At 36.3% G+C, this 24,868-nt stretch overlaps 2 protein-coding genes and 1 long non-coding RNA gene across 24 annotated transcripts; 1 reads left to right on the top strand and 2 right to left on the bottom strand.

Moving 5' to 3' along the window:
• The first annotated feature begins 6,280 nt into the window (after positions 1 to 6,280).
• On the top strand, positions 6,281 to 24,524 carry LOC114322593 (uncharacterized). 22 transcript variants are annotated; one of them, XM_082924614.1, is made up of 15 exons: positions 6,298 to 6,480; positions 7,111 to 7,401; positions 7,491 to 7,570; positions 7,998 to 8,087; positions 8,576 to 8,676; positions 8,850 to 8,969; positions 9,140 to 9,209; positions 9,622 to 9,708; positions 9,829 to 9,894; positions 10,007 to 10,099; positions 10,205 to 10,261; positions 10,387 to 10,515; positions 20,491 to 21,057; positions 21,150 to 21,381; positions 21,564 to 22,182. In XM_082924614.1, exons 2-15 carry the CDS (start codon positions 7,353 to 7,355, stop codon positions 22,034 to 22,036), a joined length of 2,214 nt encoding a protein of 737 aa, XP_082780740.1. In that variant the 5' UTR covers positions 6,298 to 6,480; positions 7,111 to 7,352; the 3' UTR covers positions 22,037 to 22,182. The 22 variants fall into 22 exon arrangements, with proteins under 22 accessions (XP_082780744.1, XP_082780760.1, XP_082780759.1 ...); XM_082924615.1 differs by having other exon boundaries at positions 6,300 to 6,389; XM_082924623.1 differs by having other exon boundaries at positions 6,300 to 6,597; positions 20,869 to 21,057.
• LOC145824571 (uncharacterized) lies at positions 12,657 to 13,597 on the bottom strand. Its single transcript, XR_014366345.1, has 2 exons — positions 13,460 to 13,597; positions 12,657 to 13,275 (listed from the first exon to the last, which is right to left on the bottom strand). It is a non-coding gene; the product is annotated as an uncharacterized LOC145824571 (long non-coding RNA).
• LOC114317574 (uncharacterized) lies at positions 14,300 to 20,491 on the bottom strand. The gene is made up of 2 exons (XM_028264331.2): positions 18,380 to 20,491; positions 14,300 to 16,825 (listed from the first exon to the last, which is right to left on the bottom strand). The coding sequence occupies exons 1-2, from the start codon at positions 18,470 to 18,472 to the stop codon at positions 16,112 to 16,114; spliced, it is 807 nt and encodes a 268-aa protein (XP_028120132.2). The 5' UTR covers positions 18,473 to 20,491; the 3' UTR covers positions 14,300 to 16,111.
• Positions 24,525 to 24,868: the final 344 nt, after the last annotated feature.

Below are 24,868 nucleotides of genomic sequence, written 5' to 3'. Positions count from 1 at the left end.
ATGTATCAAGTATCATCTGGTTGATTGCCCCGCGGGGGCCTTGGCTTTCCTGATTCTCTCAGACTCTTCGATTCCTTCTTGTTCCAACTGCGTCAGTACAGCTGGCTGCTTTATAATTCCCGTATTCAAAGTGCCCAGATCCCAAGCGAAATTCTTAGCACCGGCGCTCTCCGGCGATGCATTCTGATCTCCGGCCTTTCCAGCCACAATTGATGTCCTTGCCCCTGCCGAACCTTGTTCCAACTGAAATTCTTCAACAACGTCTGGTAGGTCATCGAGCCATTTGATAACCTCTGCTGACTCTTCAAAATCAGACCAGTTGACTGCTACGCCCTCTGGATCTTGTTCATTGAAAAACTAGAGGTTAGTAAAATCCCCCTCCACAGCCGCCAAGTCATCTATCCTCTAACCAAATCCATCCCCCTGTATCACACAAAGCTCAGCCCCTGCCAGCAATTCCACATTTGGCCTAACCTGGCCTACTGATAGAATGTAGTCACTCGGACTGTATACCTCCTCCACAAAACTCCTAGATTTCTCAGATTCTGACTCAACAATCCCATTCTCCACTGAAGTCTCCCCTGTTCTGTCTTCGACAGTCACCACCATTGGTTCGGGTAGGGTTCTGGAGATGTCCAACATGCACAAGTTAGTGCTGTCGGGAATGAACACCTCCGGCTTAGGTAGGTGAGAATGAGTGATATAGATGCTAGGATCATAAGACACGGCCCCGGTCTGGATAAAGTTGATTCGTTTGGGAGGTAGAACTTGGTTGTGTGGTGGGAGAGGGTTGGTTGACGTTGGGTTTTTCTAGAGGCACAATCAACCTATTGTCAACGAGATCCTGAATCTCGTGATGCAATCTAAAACATTGGTCGGTGTTGTGACCATGTTGTTTGTGATATACGCAGTACTTGGCTGGATTGTGGGAGGGAGGAAGTGGATTTAGTAATGGCCTCGGCTCTAGGGGCTTCAAGTGTCTTTTCCTGATTAGTACCCCTAGAGCTTTGGATAGGGGCATATATAATGGGGTGAAGGTTCTTTGTCCTCGAGGTTGGTATTTGGTTGTTTGTGTATTGCTTCCGGACACACCGGAGAAAGGTGTAGCTGCCATGGGTCTTGGAGGGGGAATGGTGGTAACCATGCTTACTTCTGAAGTTCTATTATTTGTGGTGTTGCTGGTGCCTATATTGTTGTTTCGGTTGAAAGTTCTCCTGGGTTGCTCTTTGTCTTGGTCAATCAGACCCTGTTTCATATCATCTTCAATCTGTACCCCCATCTCATGCAAATCTGAAAAGGTAGGGAAGGGGAGTACGATCATTTTCTGCATAAGCTTAGGCTGGAGATTGCACACAATCATCTGGATTTGATTCTTGTCAGTGGGCCTAAGGGTCATCATTGAGGCCTTGGCCCTCCAGCGGGCTACGAAATCAGAAAAACTCTCCTTAGGCTCTTGCCTTGTTATCTCAAGATCACGGGTTATAATCTCAATTTGCGTGTTATAGGAGTACTGCGCAACGAAGGCCTCGGCCATCTCATCCCAGTTCCGTTTGACATCGTCTTCTAATTTTGCATACCAGATAGCGGCCACACCCGTTAGGGTCCGACCGAATAATGAAAGCTTTTGCGGTCTGGTAAGGCCCATCGACCGTAGTATATCTGAGAACAACCGGAGATGCACCATGGGATCCCTAGATCCTTCAAAGCAGTCGATTTGTGACATTTTGAACCTATCTACCAGTGTCACAGCCATGTCGGTATACCCGTCCTCAATGTCTGGGATGGACTTTACCCCTTGGGATTTCTTGAACAACTTTTCGAGCTTGCTCAACTTCAATGCTGTAGCATTCACTTCGAACTCGAAGGGAGAGTCCGGTTGATTGATAGGCGTAGGTGCCTTGGACAATTGAGGTAGAATCGGGGGCAGAGTCGGCCCCGTTGGGATGTTTGTATCCTCCTGGATATTTTGGACATTTGGCAGGATATTCTGGACATTCGGTGTCTCCCCAGGTAGTGGGATCCTTGGTGAGGGAGGAGCTTGATGTGAGGCTGATGCTCCGGCTTGCTGCTGTAGCCGGGTAATTAGCTTTGTCTGCTGGGCTATGATCACAGCCTGCTGTTTGGAGAATTCCGCTTGGCGGGCAGCGTCCTCTTGCATGAGCTTCATACTTTCTTGAAGCTGACGCATTATTTCTTCCATTCCGGCTATGTTTTCCTGATCCTGCTGACTGACTGGTATATCTATCTCTATGGCAACAATTGAGACCTCGCCCGACTGTCCACTGATGGGGTAGATCACTGCTCTGGTAATCGCTGCTCGGATATACTGCGTTTTCTCGGCCTCTGTCTGATAACCGGGGGTAGAGAGTGGAACACTGGTTGTCCGTCGACCAGATCCTCAGATCGATTGTGTCGGCGACCTCTTGTCCAGAGTGCTTAGGGAATATCTGCTTGGTCTGAAGCAATTGTGCCACACTACCCTAGCAAAAAGATAAATAAAGCAATAATAAGGAAATAAACAACCAGACAAATAGACAACATAACAGCTTAAAATAAACACACAACACACAGTCGGGCATAACAACACGCAGTCGATAAGCTGAATATACTGTTCTCAAAAGCACTGATCACTGTTCCCAAACTACCGTCCCCCAAAACTAAATCTGATACCCACAGATAACTGATTCCCAAAATATTGAACTGGTGCTTGCAGGCCTGATGCCCAAACTTGCAAACTGATACATGCATTCCTGTAGAGATGCACTCTAAAAGCACATAGCAAGCAAGTGAGAGCCAAAACACCCCTATGTTGGAGTAGAGTTTCCCTGCCCTATTTTGTCAGGAACTAGGGTTTCACTACGCACACAGCGGTTTCAAACAACCTATAATCGGGTAAGCAACATGTCCTAGTTTGGAATGGTCACTATGGATTCCGAATATGCACTAGGTTGAATGGTCAAAAAGGGTGCCCCGATAAAATTGGGATTTGTGTTCCTGTCGTGGCAGAGCCCGCAACCGGTCAGCCTTATGGCACACTTCTTGAAGCGAGCCTCCGGCAAACCGTTCAAGAATAGCATACGGCAAACACGGTGTCCTAGGCGCACCAATGCAAATGCAATGTAAAGAAACACGTAAGTGTAGTCAAAACAAGATATTATGAGTTCGAGTCAAGTTCTCTAACTCCTCAGCAGAGTTGCCAGAAACTGTAGACGTCCCCGGACATCCCGGGAGGAAATCCCGTTTTGTTCATTGGGGCTTACTACAGTTCGGACTAAAATGTCACGGTTCTTAATCTGATCTCGCAATGTGCAATGCAAGACCGATGAATCATCAAAAAGTCCAAATCCGGCAAATCGTTTTTAAAAAACTGATTTTTAGAAAGAAGTGCCATGGACTGTTTTTCCAGATACAGAGTCGCTACCTAAATATTTTATTTTGGGAAATTTAGGAAACCCTGACTCGTTTGCCTAAGGCCACATGTCTGTCATCACCAAAGTTGCCTCGGCTCGGGAACTTAGGTACGATTGGGGAAGGTCACTTTGTGAGCACCCTCGCTCGCCCGATCAAAGATCGGCCTCTACTAACCATGATAACGAGTTTTGAAAACGTTATATGCTCTTATTCCGGTTATTAGCCTAGATTTACTACGTGATGCACACACCATACAAGTATAGATTGGATCGCTTGAATTGGAACAAAACATCTCATGTTTGCTTTTGAAACGGTTTGCTACTCGCAAGTAGGCTAAAATGCGAATTTGCCACCCTCAGGTGGGCTTAGAAAACAAGATGATTTGCCACTCTCAAGTGGGCTTAAAACTCACAGTCAATGCATTATTCCAATTCAGATAACCCAACCTTCACCCACAAGCATTCAGGCAGGTATATCACATAAGCAGTTAGCTTCATGATAAACATGCTATCATGGCAGTCACTCGCATGCAAGGATGTTAAAGCATAAACACTTACAGAGTACTGCGAGCCAAAACAGAAACTAGTTAGTAATCAATGCATGATCCTAGTTCATGTTAAGATAGCTAATGCAACACATGCAAAATGCAACTAGAAATAGGCTCGGCTATCCTAAGAATGGCATATGAGATGCTACAGCTAACACGTGTTCAACTTGGAATGGGAATACAATGCAGTTAGTATGATGCGCCGAGCCCTGTGCATGTAATACAGATGAATGATGCAAACACGCAAGCATAAGTATGCTAATTGAAACATGCCCTAATTTAACCATCATAAGCTGGTAAATAAAAGAGAGAAAGACGTGGGGTTGGAAGACATACATCACACACACGCACACTTATTACAATTGTGCCCTCGCTCGGAGAGTCCGAATAAATAATACAGTCCGAATAAATAATTAACTGCTCTTGCTAATTTAAATATTACAAAACCCTAATTAATCAACAAATTAACTAGGAAAGCAAATAAATTAGCATGCAAGCTAAATGGACCGCCTCAACTCTGTTCCGAATGATGAAAGATGCATGCATGCTCGAGCCGCCTCATCGGGAAATTCCTCGCGATGCCTCGATTCGCCTCTATTTGCAATTGATCCTGAAATGTTGTACAAAACTCCAGAAGGTTGTTGACCAGTTTTTGCTGTCGTTTCCGGTTTGCTGCAATAGAGAACAAGAAAGGGGCATGCAAAGTATTTTTACATATGTATGCACGACCACTCTCCCTGCCATTGCACAAGCTCTAGGGAGTATAGACCTCGATCCTTGTGCCACCAATCACGCATCTCGATGCATGATGGCCGAGGAGTCGAATTACACGACTCAATATAAAATGAATGCACATATAAACACAACAAAGCCTGAACTCCATCATAGGTAATCCGGAATGTCGGCGACCGGGAATTGAGACACGTTTTATCACTTTGAGTACGAAACGTCAAAATGTAAGTGTTACCAAACGACACCAAACTAATTAGACTTGAAAATAGAATTAATTGAAATAAATACAAACTAATTAGACTTGAAAATATTTTTTTACAGATGAATTGTTTACAAACTAATTGTTTAAAAGTAAAACACTAGTAGCCACCCACTTTTCGTCCCACATCGAATGTAAGTCCTTAGGATAGGCCGTAGATGGATATAGGAGTTCCCGAAAAGGGTCTAAATGAAAACGTAGTATGTGAAAATATGATAAGTTATCCAAGAATTTAGATTTCTTGAATCCATTTATAATATTTAGAACAATGAGTTGATTATTTTGAAATAACTTTTCAATCAATTTTAGATCTACAACATTAGCTCTCGTACCTGATACTTCCACTACTTATTCAAACTAATTGTTTAATGTGTATTGATTAAAAATGTTAGCTCCCATTCCGTATGTAGCTTGGATGATGAGTTAATTTTTTTTGAATAAAAAAATAAAAATAAAAAAATCTAAAACGACGTGGATTGGTAAGACACAGGGTATGTTTGGTTTAAGTTTGAGAGATGAGTTTTAGAGATAAAAAGTATGAAAAGTTGTTTGGTTTGGTTTTTTTCAAAAGATGTTTTGAGAAATTATTTTGAGAGAGAGTTTTAGAAAAAGTGATTGATTTGATGTGTATGAGAGAGAGATTTATTTGGAAAACTTGTAAACCAAACAAGTTTTGAAAAATTTTTTTATAAAAATTTGTTTAATTTGATTACTTTTAAAAACTTATTTGTAAAAAATTTTTTCTAAAAATTTTAAAAAAACACAAACCAAATAAGGCCACAATCTCTACCTTCCATTCCTTTCATTTTGACGTGTGGCGCTCTCACTAAAAGCACTACAATTTACACTACAAAACTATCAGTACGGTTGATCTTCGCTAAAAAATTTACTCACATGAATTTTTTGTAAAAATTGAACTAGGTGACCTTAACAATTAAAATATATTCTAGTGTCCCTTTTCATATTATAAAACTGTTTTGGATTTTTTTTAAATTAATTTTTTTTATACTATGCTTGGTTATAAAATTTAGAGAGAAATTTAAAAAAAGAAAGAGAAAAAAAAAATATATGTAAAATTAGATAAAATATAAATATATTTTATTTATATTTTACTTATTTTTTTTATTATTTTTCTTTCTAAATTTCTTATCAAATTCCCAGACAAAAAAACAACATTAAAGAGAAAAAACAGTTCAATAACTATTTCTATAACCAACTAGTCGGCTTGTTAGCCAAACTATTGCATCATACAAGACATACTTTTTTTATACATACTTATTTTATTTTATTTTATTATTTTTTTATAAGCTCTTCCTAAATACAAAAGACAAAAAGAAAAGAAGAAAATACGGAAATAGAGATAGAGGACTCCCCACGCCACTCTCTCTCTCTCTCTCACACATTCTCTCCTCTTTGATCGAGTCACTTCCCGAGATTTAGGTTTCTCTGTTTTTGTTGCTTCCAAATCCATTGCATACATATACATAAATATATATAGCCATGTCTCTACAATAAATTCATTCATTCATAGGTATAGGATTGTTCAATCTGTGAAAGATCAGTTTTTTATTTTTTTTTTAGTTCAACACAGTTCTGGGTGTTTCAATTTTTTAGGATTCTTCTCCTAATTCGGCTAAGGCAAAGATCTGTACGTTCATTTCTCTCAATTCCTTTATTACTGTAAATTTCATTAGTTCTTTAAGAATACTTTATTTTCTGGTGAAAAATATTGGTTTTACTTTTGATTAGAAACAGTAAATAAAATCAATAATCATTCTTTGATATTTTGTGTATGTGTGTGTTATTTTTCGAAATTCCAATTGGGTTTTTGTAATCTTGAAGTTAGATTACTATAATCTAGGTTTTTTTTTTTTTTTTTTTTTTTTAAATCATATATATATATATATGTCTTCTTTGGTGACGTGAATGCTCACATTTAACTTGTTTTTCTTATGTAATTTTTTATTCTTATCTATCCCCTGTTTTACATTTATTTATTTTTTAACATTTGTCACTTTTTCAGTGTGATATTACTTTTTAGCAGTTCTTTTCTGAGTTGCATAACTGTCTAAAGGGTTAATAATTGTGTATAGTTGTGAGAATATATTCTATTCTACCAATATGATAACAAAATATAATATTTTAGTCCTATTTGTTTCAGAACCTTTTGCATTTCGGTTCTTGTGAATTACTCCTGAAGCACTTCATCATTGGAGGATTGGTTCGTTCTGATTGAAGATGAGAACAATTGTTCGATCTGTTCGACAATTTCAATCAGTTTTTTGGCGTCGAGGATATACTATCTGAAGTGGGTTATCAAGAAAACAAAATTATTTGGCTAGTACTTGCTCTGTCTACAGATTCTCCTACAATGGTGAAATTTGTAGATATTCATATCCATATATGATCTCAAGAGCTCTGTTTGCTGATGCTGCTAAAGTAGCTAATGGAGGTTGCCTTTTTATCCTTTTCAATTTTGTTAAATAATCTTTAGCATGATGTTCACATTTCGATTTGGGTTTTAATTTGATTTGATTGTAGAAGTAAGCAAAGCAGGGCCTCTGATTGAGTATGAGCGTAGAATTGAAGCGGGTGATCTTGTGGATGGGGATAATTGTCAGGTATTGCAATCAATTCACTCTTCATGTTTGATTATAAGTTTCAAAGGAAAAGCTAGTAGTTTGTATGTCTTTTCCGAATTTTCTCCAGCCCAGAAGGTTAAGTTTCTCATCTTCGATCAGAATTTTCCTTGGTTTGTAAATGTTTGAAAATTCATGCTGTCACTCCCTTACATGGCTTGTGTTTGTTAGCATTAATTAGTTTTGTTGTTGGTGGGGTAGTTGTTAGAATTAATGTGCTATTTGCTAGGTATCATTTGATTTGCTTTTAAGACCTAGAATTAATGCAATTTTGGTTCTTGGATGTGAAAAAGTACTTTTAAATTGTTATGCAGAAGATTTCTAAATTGTGAGAGTGATTTATTAACCCATATGTATTATCTAATTTGTTTGGTTTTCCTTTATTTGAGAATCAAAAAGTTTTTAGAAGTGTTATGAAGGTCGCATCGAGTCATGTATAGGCTACACTCCCCAAAGGCTTGTGCATCACAGTTTGAGGCGTGCACTTCACATACGCCTGGTATGCCTTTTACTCATAAGCATGTGAGGAGTACGTATAAGGAGAACTTGTTTGGGGCTATTGTTAACTTAGTCTAATATATGGTTTAAACATAAAAACCTCTTTTGTAATTATATTCCATTGGAAAAAAATCAATTACATGACCAATAAAAAAAAAAAAAAACACAAAGCTAACTAAGGCTTAATTGAGAAGCTTGATAACTAAAACTAAGAATGTTTTTTCGATGAGGGCAAGCTTCTTTATTTATAGTGAAATGTTCAATGTATTGAAGAAAAATGTATTCACACCTTTATATTTAATTTTTAACATTTTTTTTTACTATTGTAAAATATTTTCTACATGTACTATATAAAAATTTAAAATTAAAAAATGCTTACGCCTTGATGCCTTGAAACATACACCTTGCTTCATGAGGGGTTAAAATGCATTGGGTTACGCATTCACCTTGGAAAACTTTGCCGAGGATATACTGACAGTGATTGTGTAGGTAGGCACCATAAGAGAACTTCAGAGACTCTATGATGAACTTGCCAATTCAGCTGAAGTGTGCCTGTTAGATCGGTATGCGGCTTCTGAGAAAGCTGGCAGGTAATTGTTCATTTGGTTTCCTGATTCCTGAATCACTTGCTAATAAGGCAGATCATGATCTTCTTGTTTGCGTTTTACTATATATATATATATATTTTATGAACTGGAGTTGTCAATTTTTAATAGAGTTTATAACTTCATTGTCATTGATCCACTGTTTCTTTCATTTTTAGGAGTAGGTGGTTGTGGTCCCGTTTCATTCCACAGTCTTCATACTCACCTGTGAAAGGACTCTATCTCTATGGAGTAGGCACAGGAAAAACCATGCTGATGGACTTGTTTTTTGATCAATTGTATGTTTGATGTGCATAATTAATTTGCCTTATAGGTGACCTTAAAATTGACTTGAATATGAGAACATGAGCTACCCATCAATTGCAAATCATAAGCATAATGCCGAGGGAATACTAAGCAATTATTATTCACTGTTTTTTTTCCTTGTAATTTGTATTTATACTTTCAGGCCTAGCAGCTGGAGGAAAAAGAGGATTCATTTTCATGATTTCATGTTGGATGTCCACAGCCGCTTGCAAGTAAGAATTATCTATATTTCTTCTAAATGCCAACTAGATAGAAAGTTTGTTACAAATTGACTGTTTTGTTTGCCGCTTGTCATTCGCACAAGATATTGACACTAGTACTAACAATTAGGTCAGAGTTTTTAATGAGCCAGTGAGCGTCTCCGAGATGAGTTGCTAGCTAAATGTCATACGACAAAAATCTTGGATATATGATCTTCTTCTCTGGCCGTTCATTTCACTGAATCGGTGGTCAAGATAGCTAAATCTTAAGTTCATGGACTATGGCTCCTGAAAAATACTTTCAAATTTAGTTGAAAATATCTTCTTTTGGACCAATTTTCATCTTCTTCTTGGCGACTTTACTTGGAAATAGGTGGTGTGTACTGAAGTATAAATTTAATGCTATAGTATTGTATAATTGCAGAAGCATAAGGGTGTGCTGGATCCCCTTGAAGTTGTAGCAGGGGAGATATCTGATGAATCAATTTTGTTATGCCTGGACGAATTTATGGTATGTCGGAAGTTGAAAATAGCAGCATCATTTACGTATTTTATCATCATGGATGGTACTACTAGCCTTTTACTCTGTGTTCCTGTTGTTAAGTTCCATTTTTCTATTTTTTTTTCATAGGTGACTGATGTTGCTGATGCATTGATATTAAACCGTTTATTTGGACATTTATTCAGCAATGGCTTGGTAAGTAGTTTGATCTACTAATTTTTCTATGTTCTCAGCCCTCAAGGCTCTATGCATTCGACATGTGGATTTTTGACTGAGAAATAAAACTTGTATATGTCTGCAAGTATAGATTCTTGTTGCTATTTCAAATCGTGCTCCAGACAACCTTTATGAAGGCGGATTGCACAGAGATCTTTTTCTACCATTCATTTCCACGATGAAGGTATGCCTATGGATGAGAAACTTAAGGCCTCATTGACCACGTCTATGTTGAATTTTTTTATTTTACTTTTTATTTAGTTAAGATTGGAAATTTATTTTGATGTAGGAAAGATGTGTAGTTCATGAGATTGGATCATCAACAGATTACCGGAAAATGACTTCGGTAACATTATTAACTCTCTTCTTTTTTTTTTTTTTTTTTTACTCGTTAAAACATCATGTTTGCATTTTCACCTTGTAATTTCTTCTCATATAAATTCTTCTCGTTATATTTCACTTGAACTTTAGGCTGAGCAAGGTTTCTACTTTGTTGGGAAAGAGTTAACTGGCCTTCTTAAGCAAAAGTTTCAACATTTAGTTGGGGAACACACAGCACATCCACAGCAGGTGGAAGTTGTTATGGGGAGGACATTACAGGTATTTGATATAAATCCCTCTGATGTAGTACACTACAGAAAATAGAGAAGGGAGAGGAAGAAGGGGGAGGAAGAAGGGGGTCACAATCCTAACACAAATGGCCACAACTTTAAATACTTAATATCAATAATCCAAAGCTAACTATTACAATGCAATGAATTAATATTTTTAGGCTAGAAGGCCTAATTTAAAATAGGAAACTGACTATTAATATCATTTGGAAACTTAACCCTAATAGAAAAAGGAAACTGAATACCTAGTAAAAATAGAATACTAAATAAAAAAGGGCGTACCGAGTGCACGAAGCTTCCGCGTAAGCGGGGTCTAGGGAAGGGTTGATGTACGCAGTCTTACCCCGCAAGTAGAGAGGCTGTTTCTCTAACTCGAAACTGTGAACACCAGGTCACCAATGGATAGCTTTACTGCTATGCCAGGCCCACCCTTCAAAAATGGAATACTAAATATTAAGAAAATTTCTAATGAACCTAAAGCAGAAAAAATAAATAAACATAAATATTACAATTTGTAAAATTATAAATAAAATCTTCACCAACAATTGGTGTGTGCCCATTCTACATCACCCTCAGTTTATCAAGTCATAAGACAGGGAGAGCAGTTTTATTTTATTTTTCTTCCACTGTTCAGGTTCCTCTGGGTGCTAACGGATGTGCATATTTTCCTTTTGAAGAACTGTGTGACAAACCACTTGGTGCTGCGGACTATTTTGGATTGTTCAGTAAGTCACTTCTAGACTGAGTGGGTTCAAACCTCAAATTCGTCTTCTCCTTAAAATTCAATACCCAACACCAAATTGTTGGGATGAATCTCTATTTTGTTAACTTCAGTGATTGAGTATCAAGAATAAAGTCCAATAGAACTTTGAAAATGGGTATGCTTCCCATGTTACTGATGAGGGTTCAAATCCCCTCCAATCTGCCCGGTTCATTGGCTTAGAAGGTGGCCTTTGAACCTTAACTTTACCTTCCTAACGTGAGTCTAAAGGGCCTTGCCTAGGATGGGTTCTTGATTATAAAAAAATAAAAAATACAATAAGAGTAAGGACTTGTTTGGGGTGTCCTAAATAAGTGTACTTTTTGTCTTTTTAGACTAAAAAATTGAGAGAAAAAAGATAGTTGTTTGGAATAAATTTTTGACTTTTTATAAAAAGTTGTGTAATATAATATTAGTTAACATGGTAAAATGACTGTTTTACCCATCCTAACTGACACACAATCTCATGCGTACGTGTCACCGTTGGGAAGCGTGACTGTAGGTCTGTGGTGACAATCACTATGTAACGTATAATTTTTAAATATTTTTTTTCATTTCCTTCAACACTGTGCAACGGTCAAAGCAACTGATTTTTTTTCTTTATTCATAATTTGTCTTATATCATGCTTTTCCTTTTGTCATTAATTTTTTTTTCCGTTGCAGTCAAAATTTTTTTTTTTCTTTTCCTTAACATTTTTTTTTTATTATTTTCCATTTTAAAAGAATGTATTTTTTTAATTCTTTTCCTTTTATCATTATTATTTATTTTATTTCTTTCCTTTTTTATTCATTTTTTTTTTTTTTGCATTCTTTTCCTTTTAACATAATTTTTTTTTCTTCCTGTAGTCGGTACTTGTCCTTTTAACATTATTATTTTTTTTTGTTTTCATTTTTTTATTCAATTTTTTTTTTTCCATTCTTTTCGTTATAATTTTTGTTTTCTTTCTTTTCCTTTGTTGTGAATATTTCTTTTTCATTCTTTTCCTTTTTTTTTTCTTCTCCTTTTCACATTTATATTTTATTTTTTATTCTTTTCCTTTTAATATTATTAATTTGGGTTTATTATTTTCCTTTTTTTGTCATTTTTTTGTATTCTTTTCTTTTTATGTGTAAATTTTTGTTGATTGTTTTCATTTTTATTCATTACTTTTGTTTTCTTTTCCTTTTAATTTTTTTTAAATTCTTTTCTTTTCGCTTTTATTGTTTTCGTTTTAACAAATTTGGTTTCATTCTTTTTTTTATTGCTTTTTTTGTAATTTTTTTTATTCTTTTCCTTTTTTATTATGCCCAGTGCTGTTCTAAGTTGTTCAACCAAGTTTTTTTATTTTATTCTTTTCATTTCGTTTTCAATAGTGTTTTTTGGACATATGTAGCATAAAATTGGATACAAAACTTTATCAACTTCCTGCTGAGAAGTATTACAAATTCAGAAATACAAAACACATTAACAAACCATGATAATAATCTTTTTTGAATCTGAGTTACACACATTATAAATTTAACCAACATTAATGTTTCAATTATTCGTGTTCAGTTGCTGGGCTAGTTGGTACGTAATGTTCGCTCGTACAACTGTCATTGCGGGGTCGGAGTCCCCTTCCTCAATCACATCCACAACCCGTGCGTATTCATCGTGGTCGGGCATTTCGGGAGCCACGTATTCGGTGCTATTTGCGATAGGAACTGTGACCTCATCAATTTCACTGTTTCGGCGTATGAAGTTATGTAACGCCATCGACGCACACACGAAGATCACTTGATTAGAGAAACTCAACTTCTGAATATTCCGCAATGCCCCCCACCTCGACTTCCATGCACCGAATGTCGGCTCGATACAATTACGCAATGACGAATGTGCCTTATTGAATAGTTCGAACTCATTTTGTGGTCTTCGATTTCGATGAGCATTTTGGTGATACCTACATCCCTTGTATGGGGCTAGGTACCCTGTCTTGTTGCTGTAGCCGCTATCCACCAAGTAGTATTTTCCTACAACGAACATTTTTTTACAAACAAGTTCTTTGAGAAAAATAATTTTGCGTCAATTTTTTTTTTTTTACATGATATTATCTATTTTTGGTAAGTTCTCAATTACGATAGCAAGTACGAATGTGTAATTTGTCTTATATTATTTTCAGATTATACTACTTTGTTACGTAAGATATACTTTTACCAGGTGCGGGGTGCGGGAAGCGATGTTTAGGTTCGGTTGTCACGTAGTGCAGCACCCTACTGTCGTGCATGCTCCCGTCCCAACCGGCTGACACAAACGTGAAGCACAAATCGAAGTCATATACGGCCAGTATGTTCTGTGTTGGGACGCCTTTCCGGTCGTAATACGAAGTGGCGTACTCTTCCGAGACACGAGCCATCACGTGCGTGCCGTCTAGTGCACCGATGCAGTCCTACACAACGCACCATTACGCAGAATATATAAATAAAAATTCATGGTATATGTCGCCACTGTGATATTTAAAATTATGTGAAACAGTCTCACCTTGAATGGCCGGTATCGCCGTTGCGATTGTAATTGTGGGTGGCCCCCTTGTTGCACTTGCTCAGGCGTAAGACTCCTACTATGAACCGCTATGAACGGTATCATAACTTTCAAAATCTCATGGAAATGCCGTGACAATGTCTCCTTCGAGTGTTGGAACCGTTCTTGCAAATCTTTCATCTTCATTCCCTGCAATGCACAAATGAAAATGGCTACCTTCTCTTCTAGCGGAACGCCATGCTCCCGCTGTGGCAGTGTCAATCCGAAACTATGAAGAATGTCGCATAATATCAAGAACACTGGTTTGGACATGCTGACAACATCTTCAAATCGGCCTTGGTGATCGTTAAACAACTCATACATCCATAAACGTCCTGTAAGTATGGATGTATTTCGAAGCACTCTGTGATAATGGTTATAGTAATATGTAGCTACACTGTTATACGCCTCTAGGAAGTTGTGATCAGTTTCGACCACCATTTCTCGTGCAATTTCATCGATAGCTTCCCGGGCTGCATTACTGGGCACAGTGTAAGTAGGACCTGCGTCGTCTGCCATTTTGGAAACCTATAACGCAGAATATACAGAGCCAAGCTGGTTGACCAAAATCTGACTTCACAAGTACGAGGCTGCCTACCAAGAAAATTATTACGACTTTGGACAATGAAAGAAGCAGATTGGGGCGAGGGTAAGAAAGGAGACAACCACACTGATTTGTGGTGTTCTCTAAAGAAATGAATGATGAGATGAGCAAAGATTGTGGTGAGACCTTTGAAGCTAACATGTCAACTGATTTGTGGTCTTATATAAAGAAATCAAAGATGAGCATGCGCAAAGATTGTGGTGGGACCTGTGAAACCAAAATTTCAACAAACCACCACAAACGGATTCTCTTCTTTGAAACCAAAAAATTGAGCATGCGTAAGAAAGGATTCTCTTCTTTGAAACCAAGATTGTGGTGGGACCGTTGAAACCAAAATTTCAACAACTTCACGTGGTGTCCATGCAAATTGGGCAACACACAAATTATTGGGGGCTTCAACAAAAAGGGGTTCTCTTCTTTTTGGTAATAGATACCAAATTATTGGTGTATATGAAACTGTGTGCTGGGCTGACAAAACATGTAAGAAAAACAAAAACCAATCCTCACTTGTCATTTTTTCATCACCCAGTTTAATAAAAATGGAGTATTCATTATAATATAAATAAATAGATAAAAACAAAACAATGGTTCGAATATCGTCCTTATATTTTTAACAACAAAAATTGGAAATTAGTGATAAATTATTACCATTTTTTGACCAAATTTTTTGTCTCAAAAAGTAAAATTTTTTTAGACCAAATTATTTTGTCCCAAAAAATCTATTTATTAATAACCTTTTAAAAATTGTCCCTAAAAGTCTTGTTTTTATCTTTCGGGACGACCCTAAAAATTATAAATTTAATTATTAATATGTATAAAACTTTTCGTTATTTTAATTTAATTTTTTAAAAAAGTAACCTGATGTGTAATCAACTAATTTCGTGCACTTCCTACCAAAACTAGTGACTTGTGTTTATGGAGGTTGTTTCCTCGCCTAATCAAAAGGAATAAAAAAATTACTCAAATTGATTTGAAACCAGTATATTATATTTGATTTGATTAATTTTGATTGAGATCTCAAATATTACGTTTTCACAATTTCAAACCATTACATTATGTATTTGATTTGAATAATTTTAACTGAGATTTAAAATTTTACTTTTTCACTTTGTAATATGATAGATTTTAATATGAACTTTACAACTCTCTAGCAAGAAAGGTGAAGGTGAATCTCACCTCGTGTGATAAAATTATATCTGATTGATTTTAAAATTTTTGTTATTAATTTAACAAATTATAGATGGATGAGATTGACAAAGTGGTCTGAACCACCAAAAACGAACTCATCCAAAAGGGCCGATAGAATGTATTTGTCATCACCATCACTGAAGTGACCAAAAATGAACTCATCCAAAATGGTCTATAGATATTGTATTTATGTTTCATCAAAAAGAAATGATAATAAACCTATTTGGCAGCAACAAGCATATACTACAACATCAACATCATCACACAAATATTATCAACTGTTAATGTCCGAAAAATTCGACCAACAATGCCATCGTTTTGGGAAGAAGGATATTTGCCCAACTGTTTGTTCCAAGGGGGAGAAAAACAAAAGGCAACACACAAACATTACATAAGAAACATTACGTCAATATTCATTACCAGCCACCACCCAAACATTAATAAAGAAGCAACACACAAACATTAATAAGGAAACACAAATTATTTGCTGGGAAATCTCAGAACCAGCCACCACCCATTTCGGGATTTGCTACTGATGGGCCACCAATGCATTGCTCACGGGACTTCTTCGTTCGCAACCAAGTAGTGACAGCCGTGTCTGTAGGAATCGACATCATTATGGCTTGATTTGCAGGGTTGTCAAGTACCGATTGAGCAAAAGGAACTGGCGGGTCTTGCGGATCCAGCCCTTCCAGCGAATACAATCGTGTCATACACTTCTGAATTAGGTGCTGTGCCGAATCTGCGTAATCATGTGAGACGCGGATTTGTCGTCGTTGTAATTTCACGGAGGATGCAAGGTTTTCCATACTACTCGCCAACAGAGAAGCTCCCTCACTCTGCCCTCTTTTCCGCTGTGGGTGTGTTGGGCCTGGCGATTTGCGTTTGTTCATGCCACTAGTTGGTGTGTCGTCAGCGTTAATTCCCGACGACGCAGCATGCATGGTTGCCGGTGTGCCATCCTCTTGCGCAACAGTGTGCTGCACAGTGTGTTCATGCTGCGCGGCAGGCTGGAAAGGGGGCAGTCCGCTGCTGTCCTCGCAGTCTTCGTCAGGCGCCTGCGAAGTACCGTCATCGGGTGCCACAAGTTCGAACGCTGCACCTGGTGTCCATGTATATTTTCCGGTTGTTGTAGCGCCCTCGTACACCCTTCGCATGAGGTCCATGTGCTCCAACGGTTTTGTTTTGAACTTGATTGCATTCTTGTCAACCTGGGAAAAACAACCAAAAACCCATCGGAAGAACTTCATGTCAGATAGTGAAACAGAGAATAATGGGGAGCAAACACAGGCAGCAAAGAAATAGGCTTATGTATCCATGTAAATGACGTACATAATAACGGTTATTTGTAGATTATTTATTAAAATAAAAAATAGATTGATTCGGTAGTCACATAATTTCAATATGTTTGTGTTAAAGAAATAGATAATGTAGCCCATAACCAACCTATTTGGATGGTCTATTTTGTTCATTTTATGGACTTATATTTGTAGATTGCTTATTAAAATAAAAAATAAATTGAACTAGACAGTCACATAATTTCATTATGTTTGTCTTAAAGAAATAAATAATATATTTTCGAAAGCATACCTTTTATTGGGTCAAAATGAGTACTATTATTGGGTGAATAATATTTTTATTAATAATTTACATACAGCGGATTCAAAGGAGCAACGGTTTGAATTATGAATTTGAAGGCTGTAGTGGGCTCAACAGAACCAACTAGATGGCTCAATCTTCTCTTCAGTTAACAGAGAAGTTAGACCCCATTACAAATATTATGTAAAAAATTGAAATGGAGATACAAGGTAATAAACAAACAACACGTACGGGTCAAAAATTTTTTCAAAGAAATACAAAAAGAAAGGCCTCTATGCTGATAAGGAGATATGAATTGTAACTTCTTATTAAGGTACATAAACTCGTAACCAACGGATTAACTTATTATTTTATTTTATAGACTACCTTATGAGGGAGTCGTTCGAGTATTTTGTCTAAAGTTTCTTACAAGTATTAAGATTGTGTTTAGATTATTAATTTAGAGAAGTAACTTAGAAAGAGGGGGAAAAATTGTGAGTGAAATGTTGTACTTTGTAATTCAGTGGATTTTGGAGAGAGTGAGTAGTAAGTTGAATATATGGCTTAGATATAATCATGTAAGGCAAGAGATGATTATAGTGGTTTGAAATATGAGACTATGGTTCTAGATGTAGTAACACTTAACTTTTTTGTCCCAATAAAGGATGATGTATAATAGTAGTTTTTGTTCTTCTTTGTGACCTCCCAAAAAGCAAAGAATCATTCACATTTATCAACCATTTTGTAATTTATCAAATTAAGTAAGCATAATGGAAAAATAATAATGCTAATAATCTAATGGGGAAAAAAATTAGGATAAAGAAAAGATGTATTCTTTCTTTATATTATTTCCATGATAGTGGTAAATAATACTCTAGTCCCAGTCCAAAATGTTATTAGTTTAAGGTTCTAATCAATTTTCATGTACTAATTTTATTTCTTAAATTATTATATACATATAATAACATGAATTAGACATTCCTATGGTGGTGGGCTACATCCACAAGGCTAAATTAGAGACACAGTACGAAATGTCACAATTATTTATGTTTAGACCCAACTAAAAAAACTAGGGTGTACGTAATAATCTACACAATGCGCCATTGAAAATAAGCTTAAGCATTGACAATACTAACGGTTTAAGTATCCATGTAAATGACGTACGTAAAACTCAATGGAAATGTTACCTTTTCGTAATGTGCCCACCAGTTGTCAGATGCTTGTATCAAACCCGTGGCTTCATTGTAACTGATGCTGGTTGGCCCATGCCTGCTGTCCATCAATTTCGACCATGACTGCCAATCATTTTTCAGCAACGCGTACTTGTTCTGCAGTTGCTTGACGTCATGCACCTTATTTGTACGGTCCAGAAAGCCCTTGCTTATAGCTCAATATCCATGCATTGTCATTGTATGGAAGCTCCCCTTGAAACCAACGTCCAACTCTTTGATAACAAGTTCCAAAAAAATCCGCACCGTGTCAGAGTCCCAAGATGCTTTATGCACGTTTGTGGACTGCTGCTGCGTCTGTTTACTACCGCGTTTGCGCAAAGCTTTGGAAGGCGTCGACTGCGTTTGGGACTGCTCCATTTGCGTACTACAATGCAACAACAATTATGGTATACGTGGAAAAATTGAAGACATTGAAACTCATAATGCGAATAAAATAAAAAACATATAAACAACTGTGTAACACAAGCCTCCAATACAACCGTCTTAGAACATTGTTATTGTTTTTTTCGTCGGCTCACACTATAGGTCTCCAATGATTTCCTCAAAATGTGTACCACAGAACGAACTCATCTGTGTAATTAAAAAGCAACATAATGGACAATACAGAAACAACTTTACAATTGAAATCCTAGAGCATGTACCCTGGTCAATGGGATCTCTTCACAAACGAAATCAATGAACACTAACAATTGTATGCTAATCCGAAACTTCCTCAAAATATTTATTAGATAATGAACTTGTCTGTAAAACTAGAAGGTGATAGAGGACATTACAGAACAACTTTATCAGAGGAACCCTAAAGAATGTTCCCTGACAATTGTCAATGGACCATTATCTCGTCACAAATGACATCAATGAATGCTCAAAACAATTTATATGCTACTCCAACCCCTTAATATAGGATTTTGGTTGCAATGAAGAGTGCCTTTAAACAAATATCTCAAGTATGAATATCACATTCCATGGCAGAAAACCAAATTCAATTAGAAAAGCTTCTCCATAAAAACAAATATATTAAAGATGGTAGGTTGTTTTTCAAAATATGATTCCAAAATTTCCATAAGATAAAAATGTGCCCAACCAAGACCCAGAAGGATCAGTGTCATTTTTTTGAAGTAGCTGTACTTTATTTTTTGGACAGATGGGCTATAAAGGAATGCATTTTTACTAAACAATAACAAAATTTGCAGATCAGTATCCCAGTGGTTTTCTTTGTTCCATTTCTCCCACCCGCATCGTTTCCAGCAAAACTCTATGAAATAGAAAAAAAAAAAATTCATAACAAAAATAAAAAATTACAACAACAATCCATAGACACAACAATCACAACAACAACGTCATCGTCTTCCCTGAAGTTGGTCTTGTTCATCTTCAGAGACAGAGGGTTCAATTGATATTTGAACCGTTGTTTTGTTTTTATCTATTTATTTATATTATAATGAATACTCCATTTTTATTAAACTGGGTGATGAAAAAATGACAAGTGAGGATTGGTTTTTGTTTTTCTTACATGTTTTGTCGGCCCAGCACACAGTTTCATATACACCAATAATTTGGTATCTATTACCAAAAAGAAGAGAACCCCTTTTTGTTGAAACCCCCAATAATTTGTGTGTTGCCCAATTTGCATGGACACCACGTGAAGTTGTTGAAATTTTGGTTTCAACGGTCCCACCACAATCTTGGTTTCAAAGAAGAGAATCCTTTCTTACGCATGCTCAATTTTTTGGTTTCAAAGAAGAGAATCCGTTTGTGTTGGTTTGTTGAAATTTTGGTTTTAAAGGTCCCACCACAATCTTTGCGCATGCTCATCTTTGATTTCTTTATATAAGACCACAAATCAGTTGACATGCTAGCTTCAAAGGTCTCACCACAATCTTTGCTCATCTCATCATTTATTTCTTTAGAGAACACCACAAATCAGTGTGGTTGTCTCCTTTCTTACCCTCGCCCCAATCTGCTTCTTTCATTGTCCAAAGTCGTAATAATTTTCTTGGTAGGCAGCCTCGTACTTGCGAAGTCAGATTTTGGTAAACTAGCTTGGCTTTGTATATTCTGCATTATAGGTTTCCAAAATGGCAGACGACGCAGGTCCTAGTTACACTGTGCCCAGTAATGCAGCTCGGGAAGCTATCGATGAAATTGCACGGGAAATGGTGGTCGAAACTGATCACAACTTCCTAGAGGCGTATAACAGTGTAGCTACATATTACTACAACCATTATCACAGAGTGCCTCGAAATACATCCATACTCACAGGACGTTTATGGATGTATGAGTTGTTTAACAGTCATCAAGGCCGGTTTGAAGATGCTGTCAGCATGTCCAAACCAGTGTTCTTGATGTTATGCGACATTCTTCATAGTTTCGGATTGACATTGCCACAGCGGGAGCATGGCGTTCCGCTAGAAGAGAAGGTAGCCATTTTCATTTGTGCATTACAGGGAATGAAGATGAAAGATTTGCAAGAACGGTTCCAACACTCGAAGGAGACATTGTCACGGCATTTCCATGAGGTTTTGAAAGTTATGATACTGTTCACAGCGGTTCATAGTAGGAGTCTTACGCCTGAGCAAGTGCAACAGGGGGGCCACCCACAATTACAATCGCAACGGCGATACCGGCCATTCAAGGTGAGACTGTTTCACATAATTTTAAATATCACAGTGGCGACATATACCATGAATTTTTATTTATATATTCTGCGTAATGGTGCGATGTGTAGGACTGCATCGGTGCACTAGACGGCACGCACGTGATGGCTCGTGTCTCGGAAGAGTACGCCACTTCGTATTACGGCCGGAAAGGCGTCCCAACACAGAACATACTGGCCGTATGTGACTTCGATTTGTGCTTCACGTTTGTGTCAGCCGGTTGGGACGGGTGCATGCACGACAGTAGGGTGCTGCACTACGTGACAACCGAACCTAAACATCGCTTCCCGCACCCCGCACCTGGTAAAAGTATATCTTACGTAACAAAGTAGTATAATCTGAAAATAATATAAGACAAATTACACATTCGTACTTGCTATCGTAATTGAGAACTTACCAAAAATAGATAAGATCATGTAAAAAAAAAAATTGACGCAAAATTATTTTTCTCAAAGAACTTGTTTGTAAAAAAATGTTCGTTGTAGGAAAATACTACTTGGTGGATAGCGGCTATAGCAACAAGACAGGGTACCTAGCCCCATACAAGGGATATAGGTATCACCAAAATGCTCATCGAAATCGAAGACCACAAAATGAGTTCGAACTATTCAATAAGGCACATTCGTCATTGCGTAATTGTATCGAGCCGACATTCGGTGCATGGAAGTCGAGGTGGGGGGCATTGCGGAATATTCAGAAGTTGAGTTTCTCTAATCAAGTGATCTTCGTGTGTGCGTCGATGGCGTTACATAACTTCATACGCCGAAACAGTGAAATTGATGAGGTCACAGTTCCTATCGCAAATAGCACCGAATACGTGGCTCCCGAAATGCCCGACCACGATGAATACGCACGGGTTGCGGATGTGATTGAGGAAGGGGACTCCGACCCCGCAATGACAGTTGTACGAGCGAACATTACGTACCAACTAGCCCAGCAACTGAACACGAATAATTGAAACATTAATGTTGGTTAAATTTATAATGTGTGTAACTCAGATTCAAAAAAGATTATTATCATGGTTTGTTAATGTGTTTTGTATTTCTGAATTTGTAATACTTCTCAGCAGGAAGTTGATAAAGTTTTGTATCCAATTTTATGCTACATATGTCCAAAAAACACTATTGAAAACGAAATGAAAAGAATAAAATAAAAAAACTTGGTTGAACAACTTAGAACAACACTGGGCATAATAAAAAAGGAAAAGAATAAAAAAAATTACAAAAAAAGCAATAAAAAAAAGAATGAAACCAAATTTGTTAAAACGAAAACAATAAAAGCGAAAAGAAAAGAATTTAAAAAAAAAAAATTAAAAGGAAAAGAAAAAAAAAGTAATGAATAAAAAATGAAAACAATCAACAAAAATTTACACATAAAAAGAAAAGAATACAAAAAAATGACAAAAAAAAAGGAAAATAATAAACCCAAATTAATAATATTAAAAGGAAAAGAATAAAAAATAAAATATAAATGTGAAAAGGAAAAGAAAAAAAAAAGGAAAAGAATGAAAAAGAAATATTCACAACAAAGGAAAAGAAAGAAAACAAAAATTATAACGAAAAGAATGGAAAAAAAATTGAATAAAAAAATGAAAACAAAAAAAATAATAATGTCAAAAGGACAAGTATCGACTACAGGAAGAAAAAAAAAATTATGTTAAAAGGAAAAGAATGCAAAAAAAAAAATAAAAAAGGAAAGAAATAAAATAAATAATAATGATAAAAGGAAAAGAATTAAAAAAGTACATTCTTTTAAAATGGAAAATAATAAAAACAAAAATGTTAAGGAAAAGAAAAAAAAAAAATTGACTGCAACGGAAAAAAAAATTAATGACAAAAGGAAAAGCATGATATAAGACAAATTATGAATAAAGAAAAAAAATCAGTTGCTTTGACCGTTGCACAGTGTTGAAGGAAATGAAAAAAAATATTTAAAAATTATACGTTGCACAGTGATTGTCACCATAGACCTACAGTCACGCTTCCCAACGGTGACACGTACGCATGAGATTGTGTGTCAGTTAGGATGGGTAAAACAGTCATTTTACCATGTTAACTAATATTATATTACACAACTTTTTATAAAAAGTCAAAAATTTATTCCAAAAAACTATTTTTTTTCTCTCAATTTTTTAGTCTAAAAAGACAAAAAGTACACTTATTTAGGACACCCCAAACAAGCCCTAAATAAAATAAAGCAGCATAGACTTGTAAATGTATACTTGTAAAGCAGCATACTTAAATGTAGATCATCACCGTTCTTAATTGAGTTTGAAAACGTCTAAGTGGGCATTCCTACTTTACATCCAAAAAAAAAAAAAAAAAAAAAAAAAAAACAAAACAAAAAAAAGGCAAAAGGTTGAAAATCATTGCAATCAATATAAAAAAGAGAATTTCAGATTAAAATCTCTTGCCTTGACTTTTAAATTTATTATAGAAAGATTCCCCTGGTGGCATAACAAGTTCTATTGCTTCAAAACAATGACCATCTTTCACAAGTGCCTTCTTGCATGCCCACGTTTTGACATGGCGATTGTCAAATCCAGAGAGGCTGACTAGGGTTGTGAACAAGCAGGGAGAAGTTTTGTAGGCAGGCCAAGAAATAAATTGTTGAGCTTGGTTCAATAATTTCTTGAATGTAGCAGTAGCTTAGTTTATCGTGTAGCATAGACTTTTATTTATTTATTTATTTATAGAATTTTGCAAAACGGTTTATCTTGGACCCAAACACTATAACAAGTTCACGAGCATCTTTGAAGAAGGGGGAAAAAGTAGAAAAGAAAAGAAAAGGAACAAGTATTCCACGTAGGGCTTTTTGGATTGAAGTCAATGGCATGATTTCTTTGGATAAAGAAAAACAGACATAAAATTCATTCACACTTGCAAACCAATTCAATATTCAGCATAATTGTATGGTCCTCAATTGAACTGGTTCTATGGTTTCACGTAAATCTCCAATTGCCAAAAACTTATGAAGTTATACTTGAGCTCTACTAAAAAATCAACCAACTTCACAGTGGAACTTAACTTAGCTCATTTATGTATCAATGATCTCAAGCAACTAGACTAGATTTCTTCTTCTTACAACTCTGCCTCCAAGTAAAATGAAATCTATGTTAGCTGTGAAGAAGTACAATAATACTATGATAACCATATTTTCTTATCATATTTTGTTTACCATCTCATGTGTATTGTTTTGTTTGAGGATACTTCTGCAATAACATTATAATGACCATTTTTCTTACCATATTTTATTTACCAGGTCATGTGTCACCACTGCATTGATAACAAAGATGAGTGGTGGAACTCATTAAACCAATGAAGTATTGACACATGAGACGGTAAAAAAAAAATGTTATCAATATTATTTGTAGAACTATCCTCCAACAAAACAGTATAATAGAACGATCGCAAGTGCTTCCCGTGAAATCTGTATCTTGCAAGGAAGAAGAGTGACAAGAAATGGGAAATGACTGCATGACAACATCGTAAATGATAGGACAATGAGTACCAAGTGTGGCATGAGTAAGATGGCCAAACTACCATCAGAATTTGATTCCATCAGTTTAAATAGAAAAACCATTTTTTTTTTCCTTTTTTCCTCAAACATCCCTAGGTATGCACCATGCCATAGGTATGAGTTCGTATTTTCTTCAAGCGGCTAAAATATTGTATGATGGACATTCATGGGGACGTGTCCATTGGAGTCCCTGAAGTTGAGATAGGATCTTAATTATGCATATAATATGTGTGCAAATATATTACTATACATTACCATGGCATAAAACATG

Source organism: Camellia sinensis, chromosome 4, assembly GCF_055761805.1.
Source record: "Camellia sinensis isolate YWXY chromosome 4, ASM5576180v1, whole genome shotgun sequence".
Classification (NCBI taxonomy): Eukaryota; Viridiplantae; Streptophyta; class Magnoliopsida; order Ericales; family Theaceae; genus Camellia; species Camellia sinensis.
Note: the sequence above shows the minus strand (reverse complement) of the source record. Positions and strands in the feature narration are given on the sequence as shown.

Coding starts and splice junctions, on each gene's coding strand:
- LOC114322593 (XM_082924614.1), top strand. CDS start 7,353: ATGATCTCAAGAGCTCTGTTTGCTGATGCTGCTAAAGTAGCTAATGGA. Junction 8,970..9,139: donor GACTTGTTTTTTGATCAATT/GTATGTTTGATG, acceptor TTATACTTTCAG/GCCTAGCAGCTGGAGGAAAA. Junction 9,210..9,621: donor ATGTCCACAGCCGCTTGCAA/GTAAGAATTATC, acceptor GTATAATTGCAG/AAGCATAAGGGTGTGCTGGA.
- LOC114317574 (XM_028264331.2), bottom strand. CDS start 18,472: ATGGACAGCAGGCATGGGCCAACCAGCATCAGTTACAATGAAGCCACG. Junction 16,826..18,379: donor GGTGGGCACATTACGAAAAG/GTAACATTTCCA, acceptor TGTTTTTCCCAG/GTTGACAAGAATGCAATCAA.